This window comes from Brienomyrus brachyistius, chromosome 7, assembly GCF_023856365.1.
Source record: "Brienomyrus brachyistius isolate T26 chromosome 7, BBRACH_0.4, whole genome shotgun sequence".
NCBI lineage: Eukaryota > Metazoa > Chordata > Actinopteri > Osteoglossiformes > Mormyridae > Brienomyrus > Brienomyrus brachyistius.
The window spans coordinates 26,104,874-26,132,401 of NC_064539.1; the positions used below are offsets into that span (position 1 = coordinate 26,104,874).

At 41.4% G+C, this 27,528-nt stretch overlaps 2 protein-coding genes across 6 annotated transcripts; one reads left to right on the top strand and one right to left on the bottom strand.

Annotated features, from left to right (window-relative positions):
- Positions 1 to 2,404: 2,404 nt before the first annotated feature.
- LOC125746608 (3'-5' RNA helicase YTHDC2) lies at positions 2,405 to 22,276 on the top strand. 3 transcript variants are annotated; one of them, XR_007399016.1, is made up of 30 exons: positions 2,405 to 2,474; positions 3,170 to 3,330; positions 3,428 to 3,518; positions 3,620 to 3,816; positions 4,630 to 4,832; positions 5,261 to 5,427; positions 6,121 to 6,223; positions 7,752 to 7,908; positions 9,096 to 9,203; positions 9,707 to 9,870; positions 9,966 to 10,101; positions 10,224 to 10,350; positions 10,913 to 10,978; positions 11,278 to 11,456; positions 11,738 to 11,834; positions 11,956 to 12,043; positions 12,138 to 12,218; positions 12,313 to 12,395; positions 13,145 to 13,250; positions 13,445 to 13,564; positions 13,688 to 13,960; positions 14,170 to 14,296; positions 15,555 to 15,760; positions 15,927 to 16,119; positions 16,437 to 16,549; positions 18,194 to 18,474; positions 19,369 to 19,552; positions 19,881 to 19,989; positions 20,356 to 20,538; positions 20,695 to 22,276. XR_007399016.1 is itself a non-coding variant. In XM_049020791.1 (30 exons), the coding sequence occupies exons 1-30, from the start codon at positions 2,437 to 2,439 to the stop codon at positions 20,746 to 20,748; spliced, it is 4,281 nt and encodes a 1,426-aa protein (XP_048876748.1). In that variant the 5' UTR covers positions 2,405 to 2,436; the 3' UTR covers positions 20,749 to 22,276. The 3 variants fall into 3 exon arrangements, 2 of the variants coding, with proteins under 2 accessions (XP_048876748.1, XP_048876749.1); XM_049020791.1 differs by having other exon boundaries at positions 19,881 to 20,075; XM_049020792.1 differs by lacking the exons at positions 19,369 to 19,552; positions 19,881 to 19,989; positions 20,356 to 20,538; positions 20,695 to 22,276 and adding an exon at positions 18,844 to 19,121.
- Positions 20,118 to 27,090, bottom strand: LOC125746614 (FAST kinase domain-containing protein 5, mitochondrial). Of its 3 annotated transcripts, XM_049020813.1 has the most exons (5): positions 27,036 to 27,090; positions 26,308 to 26,689; positions 24,803 to 24,982; positions 22,530 to 24,688; positions 20,118 to 20,495 (listed from the first exon to the last, which is right to left on the bottom strand). In XM_049020813.1, the coding sequence occupies exons 3-5, from the start codon at positions 24,968 to 24,970 to the stop codon at positions 20,489 to 20,491; spliced, it is 2,334 nt and encodes a 777-aa protein (XP_048876770.1). In that variant the 5' UTR covers positions 24,971 to 24,982; positions 26,308 to 26,689; positions 27,036 to 27,090; the 3' UTR covers positions 20,118 to 20,488. The 3 variants fall into 3 exon arrangements, with proteins under 3 accessions (XP_048876770.1, XP_048876768.1, XP_048876769.1); XM_049020811.1 differs by having other exon boundaries at positions 22,530 to 24,982; positions 27,036 to 27,088; XM_049020812.1 differs by lacking the exon at positions 27,036 to 27,090 and having other exon boundaries at positions 22,530 to 24,982; positions 26,308 to 26,443; positions 26,618 to 26,634.
- Between the last annotated feature and the right edge of the window lie 438 nt (positions 27,091 to 27,528).

The following is a 27,528-nucleotide window of genomic DNA, read 5'->3' on the forward strand; positions in this document are numbered from 1 at the left end:
ATATATTGTCTTTTAAGTCAATATTAGTTTATATGTGTTGGACTTTAAAGCTGATAGCTGCAAATAGCATTCTGAATGAAGCAGCTCGTTCAAAATTCCAAACTGTGGATCTGTATTAGCTAAAATCATGACTGGTTTGGGAATAAGTTTGAACATCCTGTTGAAAGGAGTTCATGAATTTATGTGTAAGCTGTGCTAAGGCTGTGTTGGTAACCTGGGGATATGTAATGACGTAATCATCGGTACCACAGTCTGAATTGAGTTATTGACTGCTCTTACGTGTATTATACACTGATATCCAGAACACTTGCAAGTTATGTGGATGATATTCTCAAAAAGTAGGATACTGTAAATCTACATTATATGAACTTTACACTAAGCATCATGAAAAGAAATGCAATGTACCTCCTCTTAGACGGTCATTGTATGAGGTCAGGTTTGGGTTTCAAAATCTCTTTTGCTTCAAGCACACATGGTTGAGGGCAGATATGGTGCATGTATACAACATTTCAAGGTAAACAGACAAGGAAATTTAGAAAACTATGTTAAATCTTTCAGTTCATTAATTAGTCTTATTTTAAAGTTTGACATCATTTGAAACATTTCAGCATTTTCTGCAGAATGCATAAAAACTCACTATTAATATGATGCGTACTGCGAGAAAAACTGTTTTAACGAAGTCATCATTTTGATGTCTGAAACTGCAAGTAAAATGCAGCAAATACTTTAGCATGCAAAGCATAACTCATATTTTACACAAATAATGTTTAAACAATATTAACCTTCAAACTCACAAATTGGGTCCCATAAATGAATATTCACAGTAGTACTTAAACTTTATACAAAAACAATATTTTTGAAAGTATTGACTTTTTTATTACAAATAAAACATTTCATGATACATAGTATCATTATAAGTTCGGGTCCTAGCCAATGTGGCAGCCTCACCTCTGGTGCCCCCCATTGAAGGCAAAGTGAAATTGGCTCTCAGAAGTCACTGCCCTATTGGGCCATTTACACCGCATACAGGATTGATTGGCCCTGTAGATAATTTATAGGAGCATGATATCTGTTAATGTACATAATTATGTTATGCAATTTGGGAAGTTAGAAGTAATAGTCAAATTTGTACTCTGATATTTGAGAACAACACAACACTCAGGAATATCCATATCAAAGTTGAGCCGGTTGAGTTACACTCACAGAGAAAAGTTTGGTTTAAGACTATAGAGTAACAATTTCAGACATTTTAAATTGCTACTTGTATCTTACATGCTTACAATTCTTTTCTGTCTTAACCAAATGCCATGCAAAACACTGAGATGTGGAAAAAAACTTCCATTGAAAGTCAGTTTTGCTGGCTGAGCATTCCACAGATCTCATAGTTGGAATGATAGCATTAAACACACTGCAATATTCAGGAAAATGGGGATTGGACTCAAAAATTAGATCTCATGTATTTTGAGGCCATAATTTTCTGTCTTGTAAAAATAATAGTGGCATACCAAGTCATAACAATGTAGATTATAATTTAGTGTTAGTATCCATTGGATCAGAATCAGATTCTTTATTATTCACCAAGTATTAATTGTATAAGGCATTTCTTTTGTTGCAGGCGTCATCATGATGTCCCTGGAACAGAAGATAAAATATATACAAAACAGAAGATATACAAAAGACATAAGAACATAGACTATACACAAACAAACTGTAAAAAAAGAATGTGCAATGTAGTGAGTTCAAGTGTACATGTGCAATGTCTGCAGTAGTGGGAACTGGGAAAGGTTCTTACTCAGAAGGATTATGACATGGCATGGGATAGACAGTAGTTGTGTGTGTTAGAGTGAGTGTTTGAAGATCTCAAAGCCAAAAAAATCTAGTTGGTTTGTAGACTTGAACAAAGAAAACATGTTTTTGAATAAGGATAGTCGGAGATCATGAGCTTCCTACCAATGTAGGCGAAGGACAAAAATTCAACAAGATTAGCTGCCTGCTCTCCTCAAGCTTGCATGTCTTATGTTCAAAATTCAGTCAATTGCTTGAGTAAAACGAGCATTCCAGTTACTCTAATCAAAAGGGTTTTAATACCATCATGAAACATTTTACAGAAAAAAAGCTTGATATACAATTAACCAAACAAAAATGTACTTGCGCATTTATAGCACATATTAAACTGTTACCTACATGTATAAATGCAATATCTGTGAAACAGTTTTACACAGCAACTGCGCCCCGGCTCAGGAAGACCTTCTGGAAGATCAAAACATGGATGATTTAAATACCAAAGTAATCCCAGTGAGAACTTGCTTGTTGAAAATTCATCTTAATCCCATTGGCTATAGCATATTTGAGGCGGGGTTTTACTAGGCATGCACCTATACGTCATTTCCGGGATTTTGTGCGCCTGTCGCTGAAGTCTATTTGAGAGGAAGTTGTATGCGCTATTCGTCTTGTAGGATATTTGAACTAACTATGTATGTTTATGTTTACAGTACTTGGTTTTTAAATAATAATTTGTAGCGGCATATATCATTATTAGTTAAATGTTCCCTCTGAACACATTCAACGAAAGTTTATTTGACTTATCTAATTATCGAATCATATAAGTATAGATGTCTAGATATGCAGTCTGTTCTGCGGTAGCCTTTTTACTTTATTAAATACGTGACGAAGGTATTAACCAGGCCATCTTATAATTCACGGTGGAGTCTGCTTTGCATAGTTTGTTATTTTCGGTAGTTCGTGACGATGAATTTGACAACCGCATAGCAGTACCGGCGTTTAGTCTTCCAGTGAAATTGTGTGGTTCCTCTATAGCTCGTCTCCTCTGTCAGTTGTACGAAATTAATATTATGTATTTCTTGTTATATACGGGATGTGTATTATTCTGTATAAGATGGGTTTCTGTTGTTGACCTCCTGCGTTCATGGAAATATTGAGGTGCTTGTCTTGGATTTTGGAAAAAAAAGATATACTTGTGGAAATGTGAATATTGAATAAATGTCATCTGATACTCTGTCAGTTTTGTATCTAATCTGGAGGTTTAATATGCTGGGAAAAGCATTAGGAAAGGTTCAAAGTATTGTAGTGTTCCTGTTATTGGGGAAATTTGACCAGAAACGTGAACAAATTGCAAGTTGAATCATTCATTCTTGACCATTGTTGGCAGCATGTCCCATTCAAGCACCGCATCAGGAAAATCTACGATGAATGCATCCAAACAGAGCAGATCCGGTGGGGCACAATGCCTCAGAGACATCCGGATTAATGAAGAAGTTAAAATTGCCGTCAACATCTCTTTGGAAAGATTCCGATACAGTGAGCAAAAAGGTAATTAGTCATTCTACAGTATAATTACTATTTACAAACCACAACGTAGTAAAACAAGTGTGGATGTCTTTTGTTTGATTGATATATTTACTTGCAGAAATGGAATTTCCTTCCTCCTTGACAAGCACTGAGCGAGCCTTTATACATCGTTTGGCCCAGTCCTTAGGGTTCATTTCAAAAAGTCGAGGGCAAGTGTCTGTTATTTCCTTATAAAATCTTATGATTATAGAATGCTAACATCTATAACATTGTGCATAGCATGCTAATGGGATAATTATTGTCATTGCAGAAAAGGGTCAAACAGATTTCTTACAATTAGAAAAAAGGATGGTTCTGAGCCGGCACAGTCCATAATGACCTTCAGTTTGATGCCTAACGCCAAGCTCGTAGTGCGCAGTCTCCTGCAGAGATTTCCTGTTACTAGCAAAGAGCGCGTGGACCTGCTGCCGCGTACTGAGCGAGGCGTGTCCTTGGCCATGGATGTCGGTAAGCATGTTAATCAACTGCTTTCCCGATTGTTGTCAGTGCATGCTCATTAATGGTGGACTAATTTACATATAGTGTGACCATAATAATCTGCTCTTTTCATGGTCCGTAGTTTAGTATTTCGGTGAAGATTGTATTATGAGCCAAATGTTGATATATTGATGTATAAATGTTGATATATAAATCCAGAGGAGGATGGGGTCCCCTTCCGAGTCTAGGTTCCTCTCAAGGTTTCTTCCTGCTAGAGGGAGTTTTTCCTTCCGTCGCCTCAGGCTTGCTTGGTGGGGTTCTGGCCAGTTAAATGTAAAGTGCTTTTTGACAATAACTGTTGTTAAAAGCGCTATATAAATAAAATTGAATTGAATTGAATATGAAAGCTACGGTTTTCATTTTTCTTAGCTTAAGAAAATACTCTTATTCATTTCTTTGATTGTTCAGATTAAGCAGGCATTGACACAGTTCAGCACCAATGTATAGTGATGTTTAGTTTGGGTTTTGGTAGGGGTTTGAATGCCACCTCTGCTCTCCATGTGTTGTCGCCAGGTCAGGCAGGTTTCCTGCTGCAGTCCAAAGACATGTAGATAGCCTAACTGGCATCTAACTGGCAATTTCCCATAGTGTACATCTGTCCTCCGATGGATTAGCCTCCCATCCAGGATGCACCCCAGCCTTGTGCACTTTGCAGCCTGGAATAAGCTATTTACCCCTGCCTCCCTGCCTAGCATGAGAGGCTGGATGATGGATGTGTTAAATGAACTCGGCACTAGTCATTCGATCACATCTCCGCTTTTCTTTACCCGCTTGCTCTCACAGACAGCAGCCGGGATAAGAACAGGACAAGCGGTCGGCTTAATAACGGGATACCGCAGGTCCCCCAGCCCCGGGGCCAGTCTGAACTGGAGTTTTTTCGTCGCTCTCTCCCCGTCTATGAACGCCGAGATGAGATCATCAAGGCCGTCAAAGACAACAAGGTGGTCCTGATTGTAGGTGAAACGGGATCTGGAAAAACAACACAGGTAACACGGCACAACGATGACAGCAGATGTAGTTTAAAAATATCCAGGAATATATTTGTCTCCTTCGAATTATTTAGCAGTTTCAAAATGGTGTTGAAGGCTCTTGCTTGGCCATTAACCTGTCGCCTTAAGAAAAAAGAATATGGTTCCCATTAGTAAGTGTATGATGTTTATGTCTGATGCACTTCCTCTGCTTTATAACTTTATTAGTGTTTAATTTAGAACTGAACACACAAAAACAAATGGCTTCCATGAGGTTGAATGAGGTTTTCTAACATTAAAAATGGCATGTATTAGCAAAGTGACAGGTTTCGTATCAGCATTCATTATTCTCCATCTCTTTATTTGGTAAATAAATTCTGTGGCTCCCTTCTAGCAGAGCATGTCATCTTGCTCTGCCCCCCAGCTAAGAGTGTCGCGTTCTTCAGATCCCGCAGTTCATTCTGGATGACTGCAGTGAGCAGGGCAGTCCCTGCCGCATTATCTGCACGCAGCCCCGGAGGCTGGCAGCGATTGCCATGGCGGAGCGCGTTGCCACCGAGCGCGGAGAGACCATTGGCCAGACCGTGGGCTATCAGATCCGCCTGGAGAGCAGGTGATGTCGCGTGGCAGCCATCTTGTTGGAACTAAGGCTGTGTTTGAAATGTCCGCTTGTCCACTATAGTTGCCTATTTTGTGGGGCTGTTTGAATTCTCAGCTGTAGATTTCATCCAATATATAGTGTACTGCAAACTGGCATACCGAAATGGTGTTTACAGAAGGTGTACCTCACATTGTTTGACTACCATGCATTGCGGCCTGACACCTGAGTGCCGAAACCATATTTGTGGACCTTTGCTCAGTCTGAACTGTAACCGTAAACCGTTGTTAAGTAGTATGCTTATGAATACTTGCACACGAGCTATAACAACAACAGGGCTACTGCCGCTTTAAGAACAGTTATTTTAATGTATTGTGTTAACACACAATTTATACAGTATATTGAAGGTTAGTAAAAAAAAAAAAAAAAAATATTTTTAAAAATACAAATAAAAAATTACCAGCTACACAGTTACGTAAGTTACAGTTGCAGTCCCCATCATCAGTGCCTAGTTAGGAGCAGAGACTGAAAAAGGGTTTCTGAACTGCCTCTGAGGAATTACAGTTGGGCTGAGTTCCTGCGATGTCAACATGACTAAAGTTGTCGGTTCTGGAAAATGGTTTTGGTTCTGGGAAAAAAAGTTCCTGCAAAGTTGTGAATAAGTGGGGACAACGCCTTTCGTTTGAACTGTTTGCCTTTTTCTTTCAGGGTTTCCCCCAAAACGCTCCTCACCTTTTGCACGAGTGGGGTACTGCTTCGTACCCTCATGGCAGGAGATTCCACCCTGTCAAGCATCACTCACGTCATTGTGGTAGGGAGCTTGTTCTTGTGTCAATGTGGAGGGATTGCTTACTCTACATTTTCATGATGCACATCATGGCTGCTTGGGCTGTTGCAGTACAATGCATCCTTCACTTGGGTCTTACCTTTTGGACAACAGTATTCTCTATCTTTTATGCAATTCAGTCATTCAATTGATTCAATTAATTTAACCCAATTTTGTGGTTTTTGTAAGTGTTTTAAGTTGCAAGTGTTTATTGGATAGGTGTGTAAAGAAGCATCTATGCCTCCTGATGAATTGACTATTAAGGTGGCAATTCAATATATCATTCAGAACTGATTTTTGTAGGTGAAAGAGAAGATGCCCCTCCTCCTGGGTTGCGTGCTCTCATGTTCACGTTCTGCAGGCAGACACACAAAGTATCAATGCCGGCAGGCAAATTTCCATAGCGTAGGATGTCAGGGGATGGATCATTAATAATCATCAAGGAAGTGCTACTTTATAATATTTGCCTTACATTGTTTTTTGAAAACAATTTGTTGTGGATAGCGCTGCCAAATGGTTGAGATAATATTTGGGTTATGATGCTTTTGGGAAACACCACCTGTGTAGTGCAGGCATTGCAATTTATCACAGCATTGCCCAAGACCCTGAAGTGACTAACTAGCTAAGTACAAAGTAATGTTAGCCATTGAGATACACTGTGTGTTGTTTTACATATCAGTATCGGCCGATATTCATTACAAACCAAGATAACAGCATTAGTCTGATCGTGTCAAACTTCGCTGATATTGTGGCACCAGTGCTAAAAACACAGCTACTAAAATGATTGGAGATGATTGCGTTGGGCAGTCAGTGGTGTAATGGTTGGAAAGAAACTGCAAGACTGATCTGAACCAAATTATGGTTTTGGAGAATTGTTACCCCCCTAGTGATCAGCCATTTTCCATAGTGGAGGGATGGTTCGTTATTAAATATGGGCAACATATTTAACAGAATAAAAAACTTTGTAACATCGTTCCACTAGTCTGCACCGGCAAGCTCGGCAAATTTCACCACTGACAACCCCCCACCCATCGTATAATCCTGCTTTTCATGTGTTGGGTTTTTTCTGTATGGTTCAGTAGTTGGCCTTTTGATAACAACAGCAAAAATGACTGATTTTACTTTCTTCATATTACATTGATAATGTGTAATCAAGTTCCTGTGTTTTTTCTGTGAAATTTAAAAAAGGTTTGTATTTAGGTTATCAAAATAATCGATTAATCAAATTGTGAAAGAAATGAATGGAATCATTCCTTCAATAATCACAATCAAATCATCTTGGGGCCAGTGATTTACACCCTTATTATTGGACCTTTGTACAGTGTAGGCCCAGTAAACAATATTGAAACTAATGAGAAACTAATAACCAATAAGAGCAATGGCAGTAGAGGCGTATACCCTTGTAGTGTGTAGGTGAGAACAGGTAACCCAGGTTACAGAGCGGGCGTGAAACTTATGACTGTTAGAGAGCTTGCACTTTGTTATGCATCATGTAATTGTCATTGTAAACCAGGATGAAGTCCATGAGAGAGACGGCCTGACTGACTTCCTGCTTACAAAGATGAAAGACATGCTGCAAAAATTACCTACACTGAAGATGATCTTATGCAGTGCGGCCCTTGATGTTGACCTCTTTGTCAGATACTTTGGATCCTGCCCTGTAATACATAGTGAGTTCGGAGCTCCTTTCTTTTGGCACCCTAGAAATGTAAAATCTTCTCCCTTCCATTAACATTGAATTATTTAGAATCATTGCATTAAATTCTGTATGATATGATCATTACATTTCTGCAGTTTTTATTGTATAATGAAGCAAAAGTGGCAACATTAGTATCGGTACTTGATCGACACAGGTGTGCGTCCCCAGTTAGCCACATACTGCATGGCGAGAAAAAACTACAAGATTCTGAATGGGCTGATTAATGTGATTTAATTCTTGGGTTGCTAGACCCCTGTGACCTAGTATAGGACAAGTGGGTATAGAAAATCGATTATTTAGTGCATCGTGGCCACAAATAAACAAAAAACAAACACTGTTCCATCCATGGCTTCTTATATACAGTTGTTAAGGCATGTTTTTACTTCTCCACATGTGGACATGTACATACATTTATGACATTGACGTAATTTTTTTTGGAACGCGTGCATTGTGTGGGGTTTGGCCAGTTCCGGATCTGTTACTTGTGCAGATGCCCAAGTTTGGAGATATGAATAATCGTCATATCTCAATATATATATCAATAAACGTCTTGGCCTATGAATAATATAAATGACATTTTAAGACATGGACAGTAAGATGTGCACAAAAAAATTGTTACCGCCTAATTGGTGGGGAAAAATTCTGCAAATTGGCACGTAAATGGTAGGTGCGATAAATGAATAGGTGTAATTTCAGAGTTGTCACGATTAGAACTCGGGGCATTCAGGTAAAATCAAATTTTTTGACTTTCACATTTCCAGCTAACCCATCTAGTGCTTCTAGAAATTGTACAGGTTGGTCAGTGTGCGAGGAGAATGGATTAGATGGGCATAGCAGGTGACAGGGCTGTTTGTGGAATTAGAATTTAGTGATTAATTGTCATTGTTGACACACCACAGCACACAGTGCACAATAACTAAATGTATGCTCTGCATTTAACCCATACGTGACATTTCAGGGGGCAGCTAATTCAGCAGCCAGGAGGCAGTGCTTGGGGGCAGTACCTTGCTTAGGGTACCTCAGTGGAACTTTGAATAGAATACCCCTTTCCAGTATATATATTTTTAGTAGGCTTGGTTGTAACTAAAGCTTTTGTTTAGAGGTTTGTTTTCAAAGTAAAATTTGTCTAAACCTGACATGCCATTTATGTTTTAATAGTTGAAGGAAGATGCTTTGAAGTAAAAGAACTTTTTCTGGAAGATATCTTACGAACAACTGGATATGCCAACAAAGAAATGATTAAATACAGAAAGGAGATGCAAAAAGGTAATTTGGTGTATTCCTATGTTTGAAGGGTGTCAGTATTTTTTTTGTTTTGTACTTGGATTTTTAAATAAATCCGTCTACTCAAGGTACTTCAGAGAAACCTTTAATGACTTGTTGTGTTTGGTTGTATGTAACTTTTTAAACGTCATTTTCTTTGTCTTGTGATACGCACTGTCCACATCGAAGGCTATGCTTTGGCCCAAACAATGTTACAGTATGCAGCTTTATAAATTCATCCTCCTGTGTTCCCATCTGTTCCCACTTATGAAATGTTCAACTATAAATAATGGTTCCTCTATATAGCACCATGTAATCTGCTACATGTAAGAATATTCAATTGGGTAAAGCAACATTGTGACAGTCACTTCTGGACATGTAACGACCTCGCTGCATCACCTGAGATTTTAAGTCCGGTTTTCCTGAGGCTTTTAGACTACTGTCAGGTTCCTAGCTGTTCCTGCTGCGTTGGTTACAAGGCACTGCGTTCTTGTGCTGTTACTCAGAGGAAATGCAGCAGAACTCACTGACAGAGTGGTGCAAGGCCCAAGATGGGTGCTCAAGGCCAGAACAACAGCAAAGCAGAAAACAGCAAACAAAGGCGGCAGCATGTGTCCTACAGGAGAGCGACCTGCTGGAAGGAGGAGGGGACAGCATTTTCTGCCAGCTGGTAATTCCAGTTATTAAAAAGAGCCATAATGATAATTATGGGATGTCTACATAGTGATGATGGGCTGTGTTTTTTTTTCATTTTGATTTCCTTAGAATGAAAAAGATGCTGCATCCTTAGAGCCTTGGCTAGTGAAAGAGATGGATGCATGTATTGCTGATATTTTTCTCAATCAAGATGCTGATTCTTTCGTGCAACTGTTCAACCTCATCATAAGCGAGAATGTTAGTGGTAGGTTGCCGCTTTTAAATGTAGACATTGACGTGCAGTGGGTAGCTGAGAAGAGGTTCTATGTGTCACTTGTGACGTGCTGACATGCATTTCTCTGCTTCTTCCTCCTCTGCGGACACCAGTTGACTACAGGCACAGTGACACCAGCGTGACCCCTCTGATGACAGCAGCTGGAAGGGGATTCCTTAGTCAGACTGAGCAGCTGTTAAGTATGGGAGCCAGTATGAATATGAAGGCCTCAAATGGCTGGTTAGTACCTTTTTACATTTAAGCCGTATAAATATATCAGCATTTATAGAACTAGCCACAACCACTAGTTTTAGCTTATTTGCTTATTTAACTGGAGTGTGCAAAACGTTAGTTAGTTAGTAGGTGCCACTAATATTTTGTGTTGCCAGGGCAGAAAAAAATTTTTGTTTTGATAATCAGTTAATCATGTGAACAGATGATCAACTAATCAGTTAATTAGGCCAAAACACGAGGTTTAAAGAAATGTACAAAAGCTTTATTTAAAAAAACACGCGCTTTCAATAAAAGCTTTACGCACTGTAGAGAATTTCTATTTAAAGTTGCACAGAAACAATATCTCTGCCATATTTAATTTGCTAATTTCAATTCACACAACAAACCACGAGAGTGCTATTAAATGACAAGATGTGTTTTAAACTGTTATCATCAATGTTATCGGTTAGCTGTTGCAGCTATAGTTGTCAGTGCCCATTGCTGCATTATTCGGCTGCCACGCTCATCCCCTTCTGCTCCATGAATTTACTAGTTTATTAACATTGTGATCTGTGCCTTTGAATTACAGGACAGCATTGGACTGGGCTAGACACTTCAACCAGGCTGAAGTGGTGGACCTTCTGGAATCATACCAGTGAGTGTAGATACCAGCTGTAGGATGCGCTGTCAAATAGTTATGTTTTAATAATTGTGATGAACTATAAAATTCGAGAAGCATGCTGTTAGATTCTGCACCTTATTTTCGGCTGTTTTTGTATAGTTTACCGTAAAATGTTGAAATATTTTTTTCCTTACTTTTTCACCTTCTCTCCCTGTGTGTGTGTGTGTGTGTGTGTGTGTGTGTGTGTGTGTGTGTGTGTGTGTGTGTGTGTGTGTGTGTGTGTGTGTGTGTGTGTGTGTTTCGACTTGACTTGTGTGGCTCTTTGTGAAAAGCTCTTCTCAGGAGGTGAGAAAACTGGATGAGTCCTCCCTAGTCCATGCTGCCAACACAGAGCTGAGTCCTGAAGACCAGGAGCTCCTCAAGGTTTATCACCACAGCTTTGATGATGAGAAGGTAGACCTGGACCTCATCATGCACCTGCTTCATAATATTTTCCAGAACTCTGAGGAAGGTATGTGTCTTTCCTAGGGATGGAAGATCGACCACTTAAAACCTGGTGTGGGGTTTTGATTGACATATTCATGTATGGGTAGAATTTGCCTATGGAGAATTTGCCCTTTTTTGTAAACAGTTAAATTTGTGATGCTGGTGGACATTTTGGAGTTTGAATACAGCATGTATTGCAGAATTATACATAGCATTTAAATAGCCTTAATCTTTTACAATCTTTTACAATATTATTTGTTTATTTGTTTGCTTGTTTACTTTATTCTATTCTCCATTTTGGTATAGGTGCAACTTTGATCTTCCTACCTGGGTACGATGAAATTGTAGCGCTTCGAGATCGTATTTTGTACGATGATAAACGATTTGCAGATAATTCTCAAAGGTAATGGTTACACTTGGGTACATAATTGCTTTTTCCTGTGAAGTGATAAATGCAATTTGCTTAGGACCCTTATACCTAGAAAAGAATACATTTGAGTAATCTGTAATTTTTGTGTTTTTAGGTTCCAGGTTTTTACGCTCCATTCAAACATGCAAACCTCTGACCAGAAGAAAGTTCTGAAAAGCATGCCCCCTGGTGTTCGTAAAATAGTACGTCAGTGATTATGCAGAGACGCAGTGCAAGAATGTAACACTCGGAAGCGCTTGCATTTACTGAGTCGACACTCTGTCTTTTATTCCACAGATTCTGTCAACCAACATTGCCGAGACGAGCATTACTGTCAGCGATGTTGTCTTTGTGATTAATTCTGGCAAAGTTAAAGAGGTATTCAAAGCAGTGCTTCTCAAAAACAATGTTAGTTTGCGGCTAAATCTTTTTTTCAGTGCGTTTTATTTGTGACGAACGTGTCCTTCCGTAGAAATCGTTTGACGCTCTGAACCAGGTGACCATGCTAAGGATGGTGTGGACATCAAAGGCAAGCACACTTCAGAGGAAGGGAAGGTAGTAGCATGCTCTTTGTCCAGCTTTCACTTCTTTTAATTACTCATTGAGAACTTTATCGAATATTTATAATAATATGTAATAACATAAAAATGTAAATTACTTAAATGCACATTGTGTGCACAAAAAGAAAAAAATGTCCCCTCCTGGAGACTGTATATACTGTTAGTGTGTTTTCTATGGTTCTTACTGTTGTGTCATGGAAAACGTGGTTATAGTGCAAACGAGAAATGAATAGAATGTACATATTTAAACATACAAAAGTATGATTAATAAAAATAACAGTTTCAGACTTGGACATTAAAACGCGCACGAAAAATACAAGTAACTGTCTAATTGATGCGGAAAAGATTCTGTAAACCGTCATATAATAGCACAAAACAGCTGAGTGAGGCACACCTTGTGCAGAAGTCGCCCACTATCTGCAGAGTCAATAGCCACAGACCTCCAAACTTCATGTGGCCTTCAGATTAGTGTGTGTGTGTGTGTGTGTGTGTGTGTGTGTGTGTGTGTGTGTGTGTGTGTGTGTGTGTGTGTGTGTGTGTGTGTGTGTAAAGGCAGTTGTCCAATATAGTGTATTTTGCTGAAAACTGTGATTCTTTTTTAAAAAGTGGGAAGGCACTAATACTCTTGGCCATGTCGGTAATGGTCTGTTGGGGGATATATACATTTTTAAATGAATAATTCCCTTTAAGAAGCATGTAACTGAAGTATCTTTCATCCAAAGAATGTTCCCTCTTCTGCTCTAGAGCTGGACGCTGCAGACTAGGATTTTGTTTCCATCTCTTCAGCCGACTGAGGTTCAGCAACATGTTGGAATACCAAGTGCCTCAGCTTCTGCGTATGCCCCTACAGGTACGGAGCTCCAGTGGGCCGGGAATGCGTGCCTGCATGTATAAATGCCTGATAAGTGTGCAAGTATTCATTTCTGTCTTCAGGGCTACAAGCAAAACAGACCAGTAATCTCTACTTTGCCGTTTCAGAACAAGAAGACTGGAAATATGTTTTAATGAAAACGGTTCATCTAACTATCTCCTTGTGTCTTGAAGGAGTTGTGTTTGCACACCAAGCTCCTGGCCCCCATATCCTGCTCCATTGCTGAGTTTCTCTCCAAAGCCCCTGAACCTCCGCCTGTTATTATGGTTAGAAATGCTGTACAGATGCTGAAGGTGAGCTCCCTGGGCTAATTGTTCCAAAGGACTTATGCCACAGCATGTTTAGTGACCTACTGTAGGAACAGTGCCCTTCTACCGGTGTGGAGACAATTCTTGCTGTGTGTGTTTGTACCATAGACAATCGACGCTATGGATCCCTGGGAAGACCTGACGGAACTTGGCTACCACTTGGCTGATCTGCCGGTGGAGCCCCACCTAGGGAAGATGGTGCTATGTGCTGTGGTGCTCAAGTGCCTGGACCCTATTCTGACCATTGCCTGCACACTGGCACACAGGGAGCCCTTTATCCTGCCCGCTCTGGCATCTCAAAAGAGGGCAGCCATGTTGTCCCAGAAGCGCTTTGCTTCGGGCAGCTTCAGCGACCACATGGCCCTGCTCAGGGCATTCCAGGTTGGGCCGCCCTGCCCGCTCTTCCTCACAACAGATAGCCCAGTTTTACTTGTGTGTCCAGATCTTACCCCATTGGTGAATTGTATAAAACTGTCTGAATAATGCATATTTTGCACCTTATACACGATTACTTTGATATGTATTTGGATTTTGATGGCTTGAAAAGTAAGTTGTATAGTGTATATATCTGTATTTCTGTATTGGTTCAGGCATGGCAAAAGGCACGGAGTGATGGCTGGGAAAGGGTCTTCTGTGAGAAGAACTTCCTGTCACAGGCAACGATGGAGATGATCATAGGCATGAGGACACAGCTGCTGGGTCAGCTCCGAGCCATAGGTCAGTCTCTCTGTACTACATTCAACTGTAAAAGGACTCTGCTGCTGGGTCAGCTCCGAGCCATAGGTCAGTCTCTCTGTACTACATTCAACTGTAAAAGGACTCTGCTGCTGGGTCAGCTCCGAGCCATAGATCAGTCTCTCTGTACTACATTCAGCTGTAAAAGGACTCTGCTGCTGGGTCAGCTCCGAGCCATAGGTCAGTCTCTCTGTACTACATTCAACGGTAAAAGGACTCTGCTGCTGGGTCAACTTCAAGCCATAGGTCAGTCTCTCTGTACTAAATCAACTGTAAAAGGACTCTGCTGCTGGGTCAGCTCCGAGCCATTGGTCAGTCTCTCTGTACTACATTCAACTGTAAAGGAACTCTGCTGCTGGGTCAGCTCCAAGCCATAGGTCAGTCTCTCTGTACTACATTCAACTGTAAAAGAACTCTGCTGCTGGGTCAGCTCCAAGCCATAGGTCAGTCTCTCTGTACTACATTCAACTGTAAAAGAACTCTGCTGCTGGGTCAGCTCCGAGCCATAGGTAAGTCTCTGTACTACGTTCAACTGTAAAAGTACACAGTGATGTTAAGCATTTTTCAATAGTTTTTTTAAATTTTATTTTCAGTTTATTTTAGTTCATGTAAACTTACAGTACATACTACATTAAAGGTCGAGTAGTAAGCTTCTAAGGAATGTACCATATAGGTATTCGATTTTGGAAGCACCCTCAGTCTTTATTCTTTTCCCATCATATCAGTGCTTGACGTTGCCTGCCACTCACTGGTATGCAATGCCAGCACTCTGTATTTTTCTCTTGAGATTACTGGCACCTCTCAATATCTGCTGGTCCTGAATAACAAGGGGAGTACTGGCACTTGGTACTGAATAACAAGGGGAGTACTGGCACTTGGTACTGAATAACAAGGGGAGTACTGGCACTTCATACTGAATAACAAGGGGAGTACTGGCACTTGGTACTGAATAACAAAGGGGAGTACTGGCACTTCATACTGAATAACAAGGGGAGTACTGGCACTTCATACTGAATAACAAGGGGAGTACTGGCACTTGGTACTGAATAACAAAGGGGAGTACTGGCACTTGGTACTGAATAACAAGGGGAGTACTGGCACTTGGTACTGAATTACAAAGGGGGTACCAGCACCCGTTTTTCTCCACTTCGAGCACTGAGTGTACCCTCAATTTATCCCAATCCCCTGATAATATCTGAATATCAACAGTAATTCCTTATTGACGCCTTTCCCGGTGTAGGTTTTGTGCGGGCAAGAGGCGGAGGTGACATCCGTGATGTGAACCTGAATTCTGAGAACTGGGCGGTGGTGAAGGCGGCACTGGTGGCAGGCATGTACCCCAAAATCATACATGTGCACCGCGAGAGCAGCTGCCTTATGGGCTCCAAAGAGAAGAAGGTGCGGCTGCACCCCACATCTGTCCTGAGCCAGCCTCCATGTCAGAAGGTGAGCGGCGACGCATTGCTGCTCTTCTGCCTGCCCCTCTATCGGTCCTTGCAGTTGAGATGTTTGGTGTCTCAAAGGGCTATGCTTAAGTGTGAATTCACATAAACAGGGCGGAGTGTTTGCTGCATAACAGTCAGATAGACAGGCTTGTGTGTTTAAATTGCAGTTCCCTCCTGCTAACGGTCAGGCTGCAGCGCTGCATGCACTGCCCACAGACTGGCTCATCTATGACGAGATGACCAGAGCCCACCGGATCGCCAGCATACGCTGCTGCTCTGTGGTCACACCTGTTACGGTCGCGATTTTCGGAGGCTGCGCCAAGCTGCCCAGCACCGCTCTACAGGAACCCACTGCAAAAAGTACGACTGTAAACATGTTTACAAGCATAAATACTTTTTTACACCTTTGTAGAAATTCTTTTACACTGTTGAAAACTGTTTAGTTTAACTGTGATCAGTTATTGCAGCTCTATTGCACTTAGAGTATGAGGAAAGCCTGTGAAAAATATACACAACATACTTGCTCTTTACCCTCAAAGGATAGACGCATTCTGGAAGGCCTGCTCTCCATCATTCACCGTTGTCCATATATGCAGGGTCTGAGTGCTTTACTCTACTACAGATTCTTGGTAGAAGTAATAGTAACACTATAAGTTTGAGTTTATGTTTGTGCCCAGTGACAGCTGACGGAGTTGGGGATAGCAGTGACAGTGAGATGGAGGATCGGTCCACTAACCACCTGGTCCACATGAAGATTGATGAGTGGTTGAACTTCAAGCTAGAGCGTGAAGTAAGTGTGAGACAAACTATATTTACCATCAACACCAAAAAAAAAAAAAACGTCAGAATCACTGGTATTTACATTTATTATTATATTTTTTCTTACAGCATTAATGCACCAGTCATTTGTTTATGGGTAAAGTTGAATGGATACACTGAGATGAATCCTAACACCAGAAATGTTAAGGTGGTGGTTCAACTGCATTGATCTGTCAGAATGATGTCAGAATTGGTTATAATCGAGTTCTTTGGGGAAAAGCCTCCTTAAAGATATTTTTACTTCCAGATTGCTGTAAATGCCGAAAGTAACAGCGCCGGCACGCAAATTCACGAAATGTGGGATGGCAGGGCAAGGCTTGATAATATTCATAAAGGAAGCGTTACTTGATGATCTTTGGGGGAAACTCACCCATGTTTTGATGCTGCACACTTTCTCTAATTGTTAAGATAACACTGGTTTATTAGGCTTTTCTTTCCTTTGTAATTTCTGCTGTGCCAGATAGATTTTGTGATGCTGATCACAGAAATAACAATTTCTTTCACATCACATGCACTTTTTAAGGAACAGCCAATTTGTTATAATTATTGTAAAATGTTTAAAACATGGATATTTCACATAACACACCAACAAATATTTTTTCAGAGCAACTGAGGGGTGCCTTTTGTGTACTTGTGTAATGCTGTGATTTGCAGTGCAGACCACTGCATAATGCAGTGGTCACCAGGGAGCCAACAAGTAGCCCACATCACCACATAACACTAATTACACATCTGATTACTGTTATCTTCAGCACCCTGTGTAGAAGCGTAACTCTCCAGATTATTTTTATATTTTCTTTAATACTTATTTTCTTTACTTTCTTTGTATTCCATTAATAGTTTATAATTTGCACATTAATAGTGTGCAGGTTCCCATGGTCATATCTGTGACATTTTTTTTCCAGTGAAGTTGCATTTAGGTCAACAAAATAATTGATAAATTAATTGTTGCATCATAAAATGGCCTATGGATGGATCTATAACTTTCAGACAAATTGTCCTAAAAATTAAGCAGCAAAGGAAGGAAACAACAACTGTACACGACACTCGGTCTTGTTAACACTGTAAATCTTAGTGTTTTACGGTTCTTTTCAGATTTTTCAGGTATATTGTAGGGGAGACAAGCTGTAAGTGATCAAATTTTGAGATGAATTACCCATAAAGTATCTATTGTATATTTGCAAAAAAGAAAACTATTTTACCAGTGACTGTTGAAGACTGTGTTGAAGACTGTGTTGACTGTGCTATATGTGCACAGCACGGTGGCCAGTCTTCACTGATTGCTTTTTCAGATGGAATGTGCAGTGTGAGATGGTTGAATTAGCGGGGCAATAGTACAGCTGTAAAATATTGCAATCCACACAACTTAATGGGAGAGTTCAGCCTTCCTTTGCCGACCCAAATAAATCGGAGACCAGAACGAACAAAATAGAAAAGAAACGCTGTGCTGCTGTTTACTTGACCAAAGCTCTCATACAGTGTACAGTGCCGACTGGTCGGAGAGCTGGGTGTAAGTCTGGCTGGTCATTAAACAGGTATGTTGTTAAGTGAGGAGTGTCTGCACACTGTTCAAAATAATAAAGGCTTATCTATCCGTCTCAATATTTGCCCTCAGACTGCTAGCCTGCTGTTCCAATTCAGGCAGAAATGGCAGTGTCTGTTCCTGCGGCGGATCCGTTCCCCCTCCAAGCCCTGGTCCCAGGCGGATGAGGCCGCTCTCAGGGCACTGGTGTCAGTCCTTAGTATGGAGGAGCAGGCAGCTGGTCTGCTGCAGCCGGCTGGTATTGGCCAAAGACCCCGGCCCATATGCCCAGAGGAATCACCCACCTGGAGGAGCAGCAGCCATAAGGGCCCAGCTGAGGCTGAGCTGCCGGATGTCTCATCCGTGTCGGAAAGGTGTGAGCTAAACCCCGTCCGTCCTCATCCGTGTCGGAAAGGTGTGAGCTAAACCCCGTCCGTCCTCATCCGTGTCGGAAAGGTGTGAGCTAAACCCAGTCCGTCCTCATCCGTGTCGGAAAGGTGTGAGCTAAACCCAGTCCGTCCTCATCCGTGTCGGAAAGGTGTGAGCTAAACCCCGTCCGTCCTCATCCGTGTCGGAAAGGTGTGAGCTAAACCCAGTCCGTCCTCATCCGTGTCGGAAAGGTGTGAGCTAAACCCCGTCCGTCCTCATCCGTGTCGGAAAGGTGTGAGCTAAACCCCGTCCGTCCTCATCCGTGTCGGAAAGGTGTGAGCTAAACCCAGTCCGTCCTCATCCGTGTCGGAAAGGTGTGAGCTAAACCCAGTCCGTCCTCATCCGTGTCGGAAAGGTGTGAGCTAAACCCAATAATTCTCACGCTTTTTTAAAATACCTGCATGGAATTTGAATGGAAAATTTAACTCCCTGTAAAAGCTGGCATTAACTCTTTTTAGAATACATATCTGTATCATGACATTTGTTAAACTCGTCCCAACGTACCAGATTTGCTTGGTGTTAAGCTAACAGTAAATTATACAATTAGAAATTGTAAGAAAGTGTCAGGTAGCATTCTTTCATACATGACAGTAAATCACAAAACACTCTCTTTAGGCACTATTTTGTTTGATTCAAATACTTTTGAAATGACAGATTTCGAAATTTCAGAATGCAGTAACCTAAGGTATTCCAGATGTATTACATACATACCTTTTAAAATAATTCTGTTTAATCAACATTATAGCCATTGTCTGTGCGTTAGATCTATTTGTTTTTAATGTTTATGACACTACCCATAATCCTCAGCAAACTGACTTCCTGTGGCATTCTGTTTGCAGTGTCTCTAAGACACCCCCACCCCCTGCAGGCATGATGGCTAAAGCACACAAGGAGAAGGGGGCTTCACAGCCCAAGCGAGTTGGTGATGACCGTCTGCTTCAGTCTGCTGGCAGGTCTGCGGGCAGGAATCTCAGCTACTCCAGTCAGTCTGAGAGCCCTTCATCCCACCATCTGTCAGTAAAGGTGGGAACCTCTGCATTCATGAACAAACTATCTGCTGTTTTTCCATTGGCGTAGCAATTTATTTCCAAAAATTGTTGATCCCGTTTTTGCTTCATAGCAGTGCTGACGTTGTATATTACAAAAATAAATTCATTATCGCGATCTTCCTAGAGGGCAAGATGGTAGCATCTAGCAATATAGATCCTGTGTTTTAAAGTGTTACTTAAACTGATAAGCAGTTGGACTGCTAAACAGATCTTATCTATGTGCTATTAAAATCAGATTCAAACTGCACTAGTTTGTCTCCTTGTGATGTTCTGTATTCTAATATGATCTTGTTTGTCTCAAGGCACCTTCCTCTAGGCTCAGCACCCTTGTGCGCTACTTCATCATGAAAAGTAGTAACCTGCGCAACATCGATCTTTCCCAGCAAAGAGGCATCTGGTCCACCACACCCAGTAATGAACTCAAACTCAACCGTGCCTTTCTGGACAGCAATGTTGTGTTCCTCATCTTCTCTGTGCAGGGCTCAGGTCAATTTCAGGTACCCTCGTAGTCAAATTTCAGTACAAGTCTGGACATTAAATAGAGTTTAGTTTGCATTTATTTTTAGCAAGTTACGAAGAATTCATTAATTCGGTGACTTTGTTTACAATACAAAGCTTTTTGCAAAAATACATAAGGCCTTATTGATTATCGTGACAGTGCTGAATGCCTCGGACAACAGTGGTATGTGATTGAACCCGCATTGTTTATGACTGTTGATTTGAAGAGGACATCTGCCTTCTGATGCTGATTAAATCTATTTTCTCCTGAACTGCCAGGGGTATGCCCGCATGTCCTCAGCTATTGGGTTGGAGCGGTGCCAGGACTGGGGCTCAGCTGGACTTGGGGGGGTTTTCAGAGTGGAGTGGGTCCGTAAGGACAGCCTTCCCTTCCAGCTGGCCCAACAGCTGGTCAACCCCTGGAATGACAACAAGAAGGTACAGATCAGCCGAGATGGACAGGTGGGTTTCTCCGAATTCTGGGCCATGTTTTATAAACTTCGGAGTGCATGCAAGAGTCAAGGAAGTTGTTTCAGGGAAAATGCATTAACATTTCTAATATTCAACAGTCAAGGGCCTGAGTACAAAGTATTTGCTTAATATTACACTGTTGCACAGGAATTGGAGCCACAAGTTGGGGATCAGCTGCTCCAACTATGGGAGAAAATCTAAGTCAAGCAACAATGGCTAGATGTACAGCATCTGACTATGGAAACACTTACACATCTACCTAAAGTTAGGGCCACTTAGATACCCACTGTGGGCTTGGAGACATTTGTAGGAAGAAGAGAGAGACATTTGTAACTGAATTGTTTTCTAACATTCTGCTAATTAAAATGTATTCTATAAAATCTAAGCTGTACAAGAAATTAAATGCATCTTTTTGACCCTTAACACACTGTCTCATGAGATGAAAGTCATGAAAATGTAAAGAACCTCTATCGAAGATGTAGCATTTTCTTGTTCTGGAAAAGTTGTAATTACACTCCAGAAAATGCTGAAAATGTACTCTGCACTATGAAGTCGTCTTCTTTTGTCAACTTTTATAAAAGTTACATGTTTACACTTTGATCAACCTGATTCCTGAGTTTCATGTGAAATTTTTGTTTTTCGTTCTCACTTGAAACTTCTGAAGTGAACAGTTGTGTATTCTTTTACTTTGTGTAGGACTATTGAAAGTAGATAATTACAGAATTGTAGTGTGTTTTTGCAGAATTTGTGTGCAAGTTGGGCTATGTTTATGCCCAGTAAAAGCGTCCCATTTGTTAGAAACTGGAAGTGTGTGTTGATTCTGTTTGTTCACTTTCAGCTCTGATTAAGCATAACAGGTTATTTATGATAATATTGAAAATAAATCCCGTCAGTTTGTTTTATGCTAGGGATTTTGTTCATGCATAGCTTTCGTTCACACTAAGCTGAAGTCTAAGCCTGTGTTAAGTACAGTGTACTGCAATGGCTGAGAAATTATAAAGGAACAGATTTTTTATAAATATACTATTGAATGTTTTTTACATTTTACCAAATTTTGTTAATGTCAGCTAATTTAACTTTGTTTTGGTAAAATTGTGGCTGCATTTTGAAACTTTCATTTTTAGTTCATGAAAATGGCTAAACATTTTAACATTGGCTTCCTTCAACGATTTTGTGTACATGCGCGTTAATTTTGATTTGACTGACAGCTGCCCTTTTATCGCTGAATTGTATTAGTACATTGCTTTGTATTTATGAATTAAATAATTTGAATCACAGAACAGTGGCATTGCTGTTTCATCACTGTCAGTATTGCTTGTTCTGGCAAGGAGATTTTTATTTTTTTTAATCTAATTTCATTCCTGCTTAACAAATCCTTTAAATATAGATGATGATGATGATGATATGGAAGGATGGAGGCACCAGCAGTAACATTTAAAATATCAGTAGATATGGAATCACTACCTTGCAAAATTGAAATTGTCGTGGCAAATCTTACGATTTACGTCCCTGATATTTATTTGCATTATATAAGGCCTGTGTTTATTTACATATTTGTATAGAAAGTAGGTAAACATGAGAACACACTGGTGTTCTTCCTACAGGTGTAACTGATCATAAATTGTCATTTACAACCTAACCAATATGTTTTGTTAAATGTTTTGCTTTAGAAGTGTGCTTAAGGACTTAAACGTAGATGCAATAAAATTGAAACGTTTTGGGGCCAATATTTGGATTCTGATTTATTTTTCGCAAGTGGTCTGCAGACAGAAGGCAGAGGGATATAACTTCTGTAGCTGAACACATATTTCCCATCAAAAATAGTCATAGTTTACCCAGTAAATTTAAGAAAAATGTACAGTGTGATGACAGCCTTATATAATTGCATACAAAATGATTCAGAATCCAAGCTATTTCTCAGTCGATTCAAGCCGGCCTCACATTGTGCCCAACCACACCCCACAGGCCAGCCAGTGTCTCACCCTTGCATGCTGAAGATTTTCCCCTGCAGATACGCCAGCTTCTCAGTGCGGGACTGACGCAGCAGGGGAATCCACTCCCACGGTGGCAGATCCACAACCCTGTAGCCAACCAGGGCAAGCTGCCTTCTTTTGAGCAGTTGTAGACCAAGCAGTTGCTGGGACTGATAGCAGAAATGATTTCTAGTAGACACCTGCACTGCTATGAACTGGGCTGTCCCACCAGTCGACACCTGGGGGTAGACTGGGTGCTGGGCTGGACTTTTAAGAGCTTCCAGAAAACCACTGGTGAGGGTGACCCCACTTGTAAACATCCTCTCATCATCTTCTTGCTCCTTCTTTAGATGGACCCTGCATGGCTTAGAGTGAGGAGGCATCTCATTATAAGGCTGCATCTCATTATGAGGCTGCCCTAGACTTCTTAAGCTTGTCAGTTGAGCCAGCAAGTCCTCTGTGATCATAACCCCAGTGTGGCCCCCCTCCCAAAATGGTGGGCTGGATGAAGCTCTCTTCACACTTTTAGCATTACACTTGGGCTCAGAGTGGAGTGGTATGGGGCACCCCTCACTGTCCAGCCGCAACTCCAGGTCAATTGAGCGTGTGTGTGGCAAGATCATGTGCTTCTGCACAAAGGCCTCCCCACCGAGAAGCTCCTGCAACAGTTCTTCTGCCTCCAAAACCTCTGCCTTCAGGCATACATCCTGCTGAGCAAAGGTCCAAAGCTGCTGCCGTATCTGCTCAGTCAGGGCTGGGCTGATCCTTGGGCCTTTCCAGTTAGGAATCTCTAAACCTACAGATGCATCCAGGGTGAAAAGGTCCTTCTTCAGGTCCAGGTGCTGAAATCCAGTTGCTAGCCTGACAAAATCTTCACTCAAGGCAAGGTTTAGAAGATCCTGAGGGTACAGGCCTAAGAAGGCCAGGCCAAGGAGCCCAGTCAGCAAATGCTGAGGAAAGTGCTGTAATTCGAACTCTTTCAAGCGCATGGCCTGGGTGAGGCAGGGGTACAGCTGGGGAACTTCACTGGGGGGAAAACCCAGCATGCCAAAAGCCCACAGCAGCTTACCAGCATCCTTACTCCTGCAGAGAGGTGCAAGAGGTGGTAGACACTGAGCCACAGCTAAGAGGATATCATCATCCCTGTAGTGCAGTGAAGAGCAGGTGAGGGTCACATGCATAAGGCCCTGGATTCCCATCCGAGGAGCACGGCGTGGAACCTCACACCTCAGTGCCCAAAGCAACCCTCGGTGGTCCAAGTGATTGAAGCGCAGTAGCTTGAGAACATTGACCAGAGCGTAATCGCTCAACTCCTCCACTAGGTGGTGTGCCTGATCGGCGAGCCTGCGTGCCGTCCCTGCGGACAGGCTGCTCTGGGATTTGAAGAAGGCAAGGCTGACAGTGCCCACTTCCTCTGGCAACAGACGGTTCAGGTGTTTTAACAGCAGCAACTCCAAGGGAGGGAGTAAAGCAGGGGGGCATCTCCGGCCCTCTCCTATCACATACAGTAGCTGAACTAACTCTGGCAACTCGAGCTGGTCCAAGACCCGCGCAGCGCAGGTGTACACCAGCTCCAAGTACCGCGGCACCTGTCGACCCAGACAGCGCCAGAGATCAGCAGCCAGCAGCAGCTCTCGGAACTCCATGTCTTCCACGCGGCAGCTGAATTCTGCCTCGTACAGACTGAGGATGCTGTGAGTGGCCGGGATATTCAGCCACACAAAAGCGCGCAGGATCTCTAGAAGCTGGGCGTGGGAGAAGAGGCGTAAGCTCTCGACACTGTACCGTAACAGCATAGAGAAGCGTGTGTCCGAGTGTACGAGAGGCTGCTGCTCAGGAGCCACGTGACCTAACTCACTCAGAAAACGGACGATGTCAGCAGACCTTAAACTGCCCTTCAGTTCAGTGACATCATGGAGCATTTCGAAGGCCTTGCCAATAGCGATGGAGGGAGGTGACAATGACAGGTCATGGCTCATGGTGCGGTACTCTGGACGGCACCTCTGGAAGGCACGTGGGTCACCTCTGACATCAGGAGGCAGCCTTACGCTATCTGTAGGTTGTTCTGCTACTTTTGACCCACCCCCCCGGTTGAAGGCTAAATCCAGTAGGGTGTTCTTGGCACTAGAGAGGTGGCGAGAGGAGCGGACAGTGTAAGGATTATTTCTCTGTCGGAAGGGAGACACAAACGTGCCGGATGTTAGCTCCTCGTCTGTATGAGTCCCCACCAAGACAGCCGAGTCGGGCTGAAGCCGGTGATAAGCAGACGGATTGTACTGCACCCTGTATTCCCACACGCCAGGCATTCCTCTTCCTCCTCCTTGCTTCTCCTCTTCCTTCTTTTGTAAATCATGGTCTCTGTGTAAGAAGCGGGCCTTCGAAACCTCCCTCCCGGAGGCGGGTGGGAGCAGGAGGAGACGCCGCACAGTCCAGCACCGACTCGCAGACATTTATCCCCAGTGCTGCAAGACACAAGATTGTTCGTAACAGTGACATTCAGGAATAAAACGCAAACACATTACTCATTTTGTCGGACTGTTTAGTGCACATAGGTCTCAAGACCACGTTGTGCCTGCGGTATAATTCTTTATGGCCCATGAAATGATTCTGATATTCTGTATAAAATGGCCTGAGAATAGGGGTGTAATAGTGCAAAAATTCAAAACCTTAGTTTTTGGGTCACGATTCGACGCAATTTCAGTACAGCAGAGGAAATAAAATTTCTTTTGAAATGATTTATTACTAAATCTGTAAACATAAGTAGAATTAGGAACAACTGTAAACCAAAGACAATGTGTCTGACATTGACATGCCAGAATAACAGAACCTAGACTGCACAAGAACATCATAATGAACTAAATCCTGTGCTCTCTACTACTCAGTATGGTCACAATCTGTAGCAATAAACACCCCTATAGCTGTTATTACATTATCTTTAGTTTGTTTTTGTTATTTTTTGCCGGGTCTGAATTTCCTGGAGGAAGCAGCTTAAATGTCTTGGTGACACTAACTAGCAGTAGCAGTTTATGTCTTGCTTCAGTCATCAGATAAAAGCAGATGAATAATAGTTCATCAGCACACTGGATGCAATTTATTTAGGCCTAATTCTACATCTTCAGAGGGGTTTTTGTATATCGTTGTTTTATTTAAAAAGAGAATTTTCTAGAAAAAATGTTCACAGCAAACTATATTCGTAAATGTTATTTACATATAGTGAAGATTTCAACAAAGTAATTGCAAAATTACTGTTATGCTGTTCTTAAATAAATAAATAAGCCTTGGTTGGTCTGCAGATTCATTTGGTGGTTTTTAATACGGTCCTTTTAGTGACTGAGTTTGACAACTCGGATTTAGTGTTTACTCATAAGAATTTTAAAAACACACTTCGCAGTGAACGTCATTCTTTAATATAATAAACATGCAAAATACACCAAATAAAGATTACAAATAGGGCTAACCCTGGCTATAACTACATAAATGTGGATGGGTCTGTTAAGATGACAAACACCAGCTTACCTGACTGCATGTTACAGTACTCAGGGAAGACACCCACAAAGCTAACATGCAACATACAGCATAAAAAACGTAGACCAGTCCACGTCTTTATTTAAGCTGATGGACTAACAATAGTTTTATATGTATAGTTCTTCTTAAAATAAATAAAGAAATAAACTGGTACGCCAGCATCCTGCCTAGTACTTTCGGAAACAGGCTTCAGGCACACCGCAACCCCGTATGAATAAGCAGTTAATAAAGATAGATAAACGTTAAATATATGTCTACTTACACGATATTCGTTTTTCCACAGACAAACCATTTGGCAGAATTTAATTTCGACCAGGTTAGCCAGGGCGGCTACTTTTTTGGCAAGAAAAGGTCAGCAGCCACGATGATACAGATACAGAAGTGTGTGGTACGGTACCCTGGAAAGGACAAACAGAGCTGCATAAACGAGCTTTCGACACTGGCTGCCGCCATGCCACCTTACATCTATTCACTAGTTTTATAGTGGTAAGTTATTAACTGAAATCAGTGATGTTACAAGAATGGCATCCTAATGTAGACATTTGGACATGTTGGGTGGGCTCGATAAAAACTTATCTAGAGGGCAGGGGGCCGTAAAGAGGGAGAAAGGTTGGACGATTCCAATAGGCTCTGTGACAGGAGTCCTAAAAAATTTGAAACATAATTTTATATCCTTTTATTGCAAACTCACTTAAGTTTCATTTCCAGAATACGTTAATTATTATTCAAAATATAAATAAATATATGAATTTGTTTTCTTGATTTTCGTCAAAAATAAGGAAATCGGACATCCTCTGTAATCTCCTTTGTTTTAGCTGAAATTAATTATTTAGCTTTGCCGTCGCTTCTCGACGCACTGGTTAGCCGAAATTCGCTAACTAGCTTAAGTTTGAAGAAAAGAGGTGCGTAAATTACAGGAATTCAAATATGATAATCAGAGAACATTAATTATAAAATGTTTACAGAGAAAACAAAGGACAAACTGCTCACTCAGTGAAAGGTCCCTTTAAACCGTGCCCGCAACCGGTATTCGCGCTCTACCGCTGGGTGGCGCTAACGCAAATACGGTCCAATGACACATGAATTTTATACTGTTACGTTTTCAATCACTTTATTCTTTAACTTAAAAAAAAATAAGAGAGACACTGAGAATAAAGCCAAAGAGAGGCTGAATTCACATTTTTATTATGCGGACTGAACACTTTTAGCCGGTAGAGCACACGCAAAAGTGGCACCTGTTTGTAAGATTAGCTTGCTAGTTCAAGAAATAATTATACAATGAAATGCCATTACTAACTTAGAATTTTCTCATAAAAAAGGTTTACAGTCTGCTGTTTTATTCTAAATTTAACTTGGAGAAAGCTAACATAATAGATTCGTGTTATGTACATCATGGGCTTGTATCTCGAAGCAGGATTTCTTGCGTATAGATAGCTGTAAGATTTATGGTACCCCAGTTTAAATGGACTTTATCTTTGTTCAT

Coding starts and splice junctions, on each gene's coding strand:
- LOC125746608 (XM_049020791.1), top strand. CDS start 2,437: ATGCGCTATTCGTCTTGTAGGATATTTGAACTAACTAT. Junction 13,961..14,169: donor CCCTGCTCAGGGCATTCCAG/GTTGGGCCGCCC, acceptor GTATTGGTTCAG/GCATGGCAAAAGGCACGGAG. Junction 20,539..20,694: donor AGATCAGCCGAGATGGACAG/GTGGGTTTCTCC, acceptor ACTGTTGCACAG/GAATTGGAGCCACAAGTTGG.
- LOC125746614 (XM_049020811.1), bottom strand. CDS start 24,970: ATGTCTGCGAGTCGGTGCTGGACTGTGCGGCGTCTCCTCCTGCTCCCA.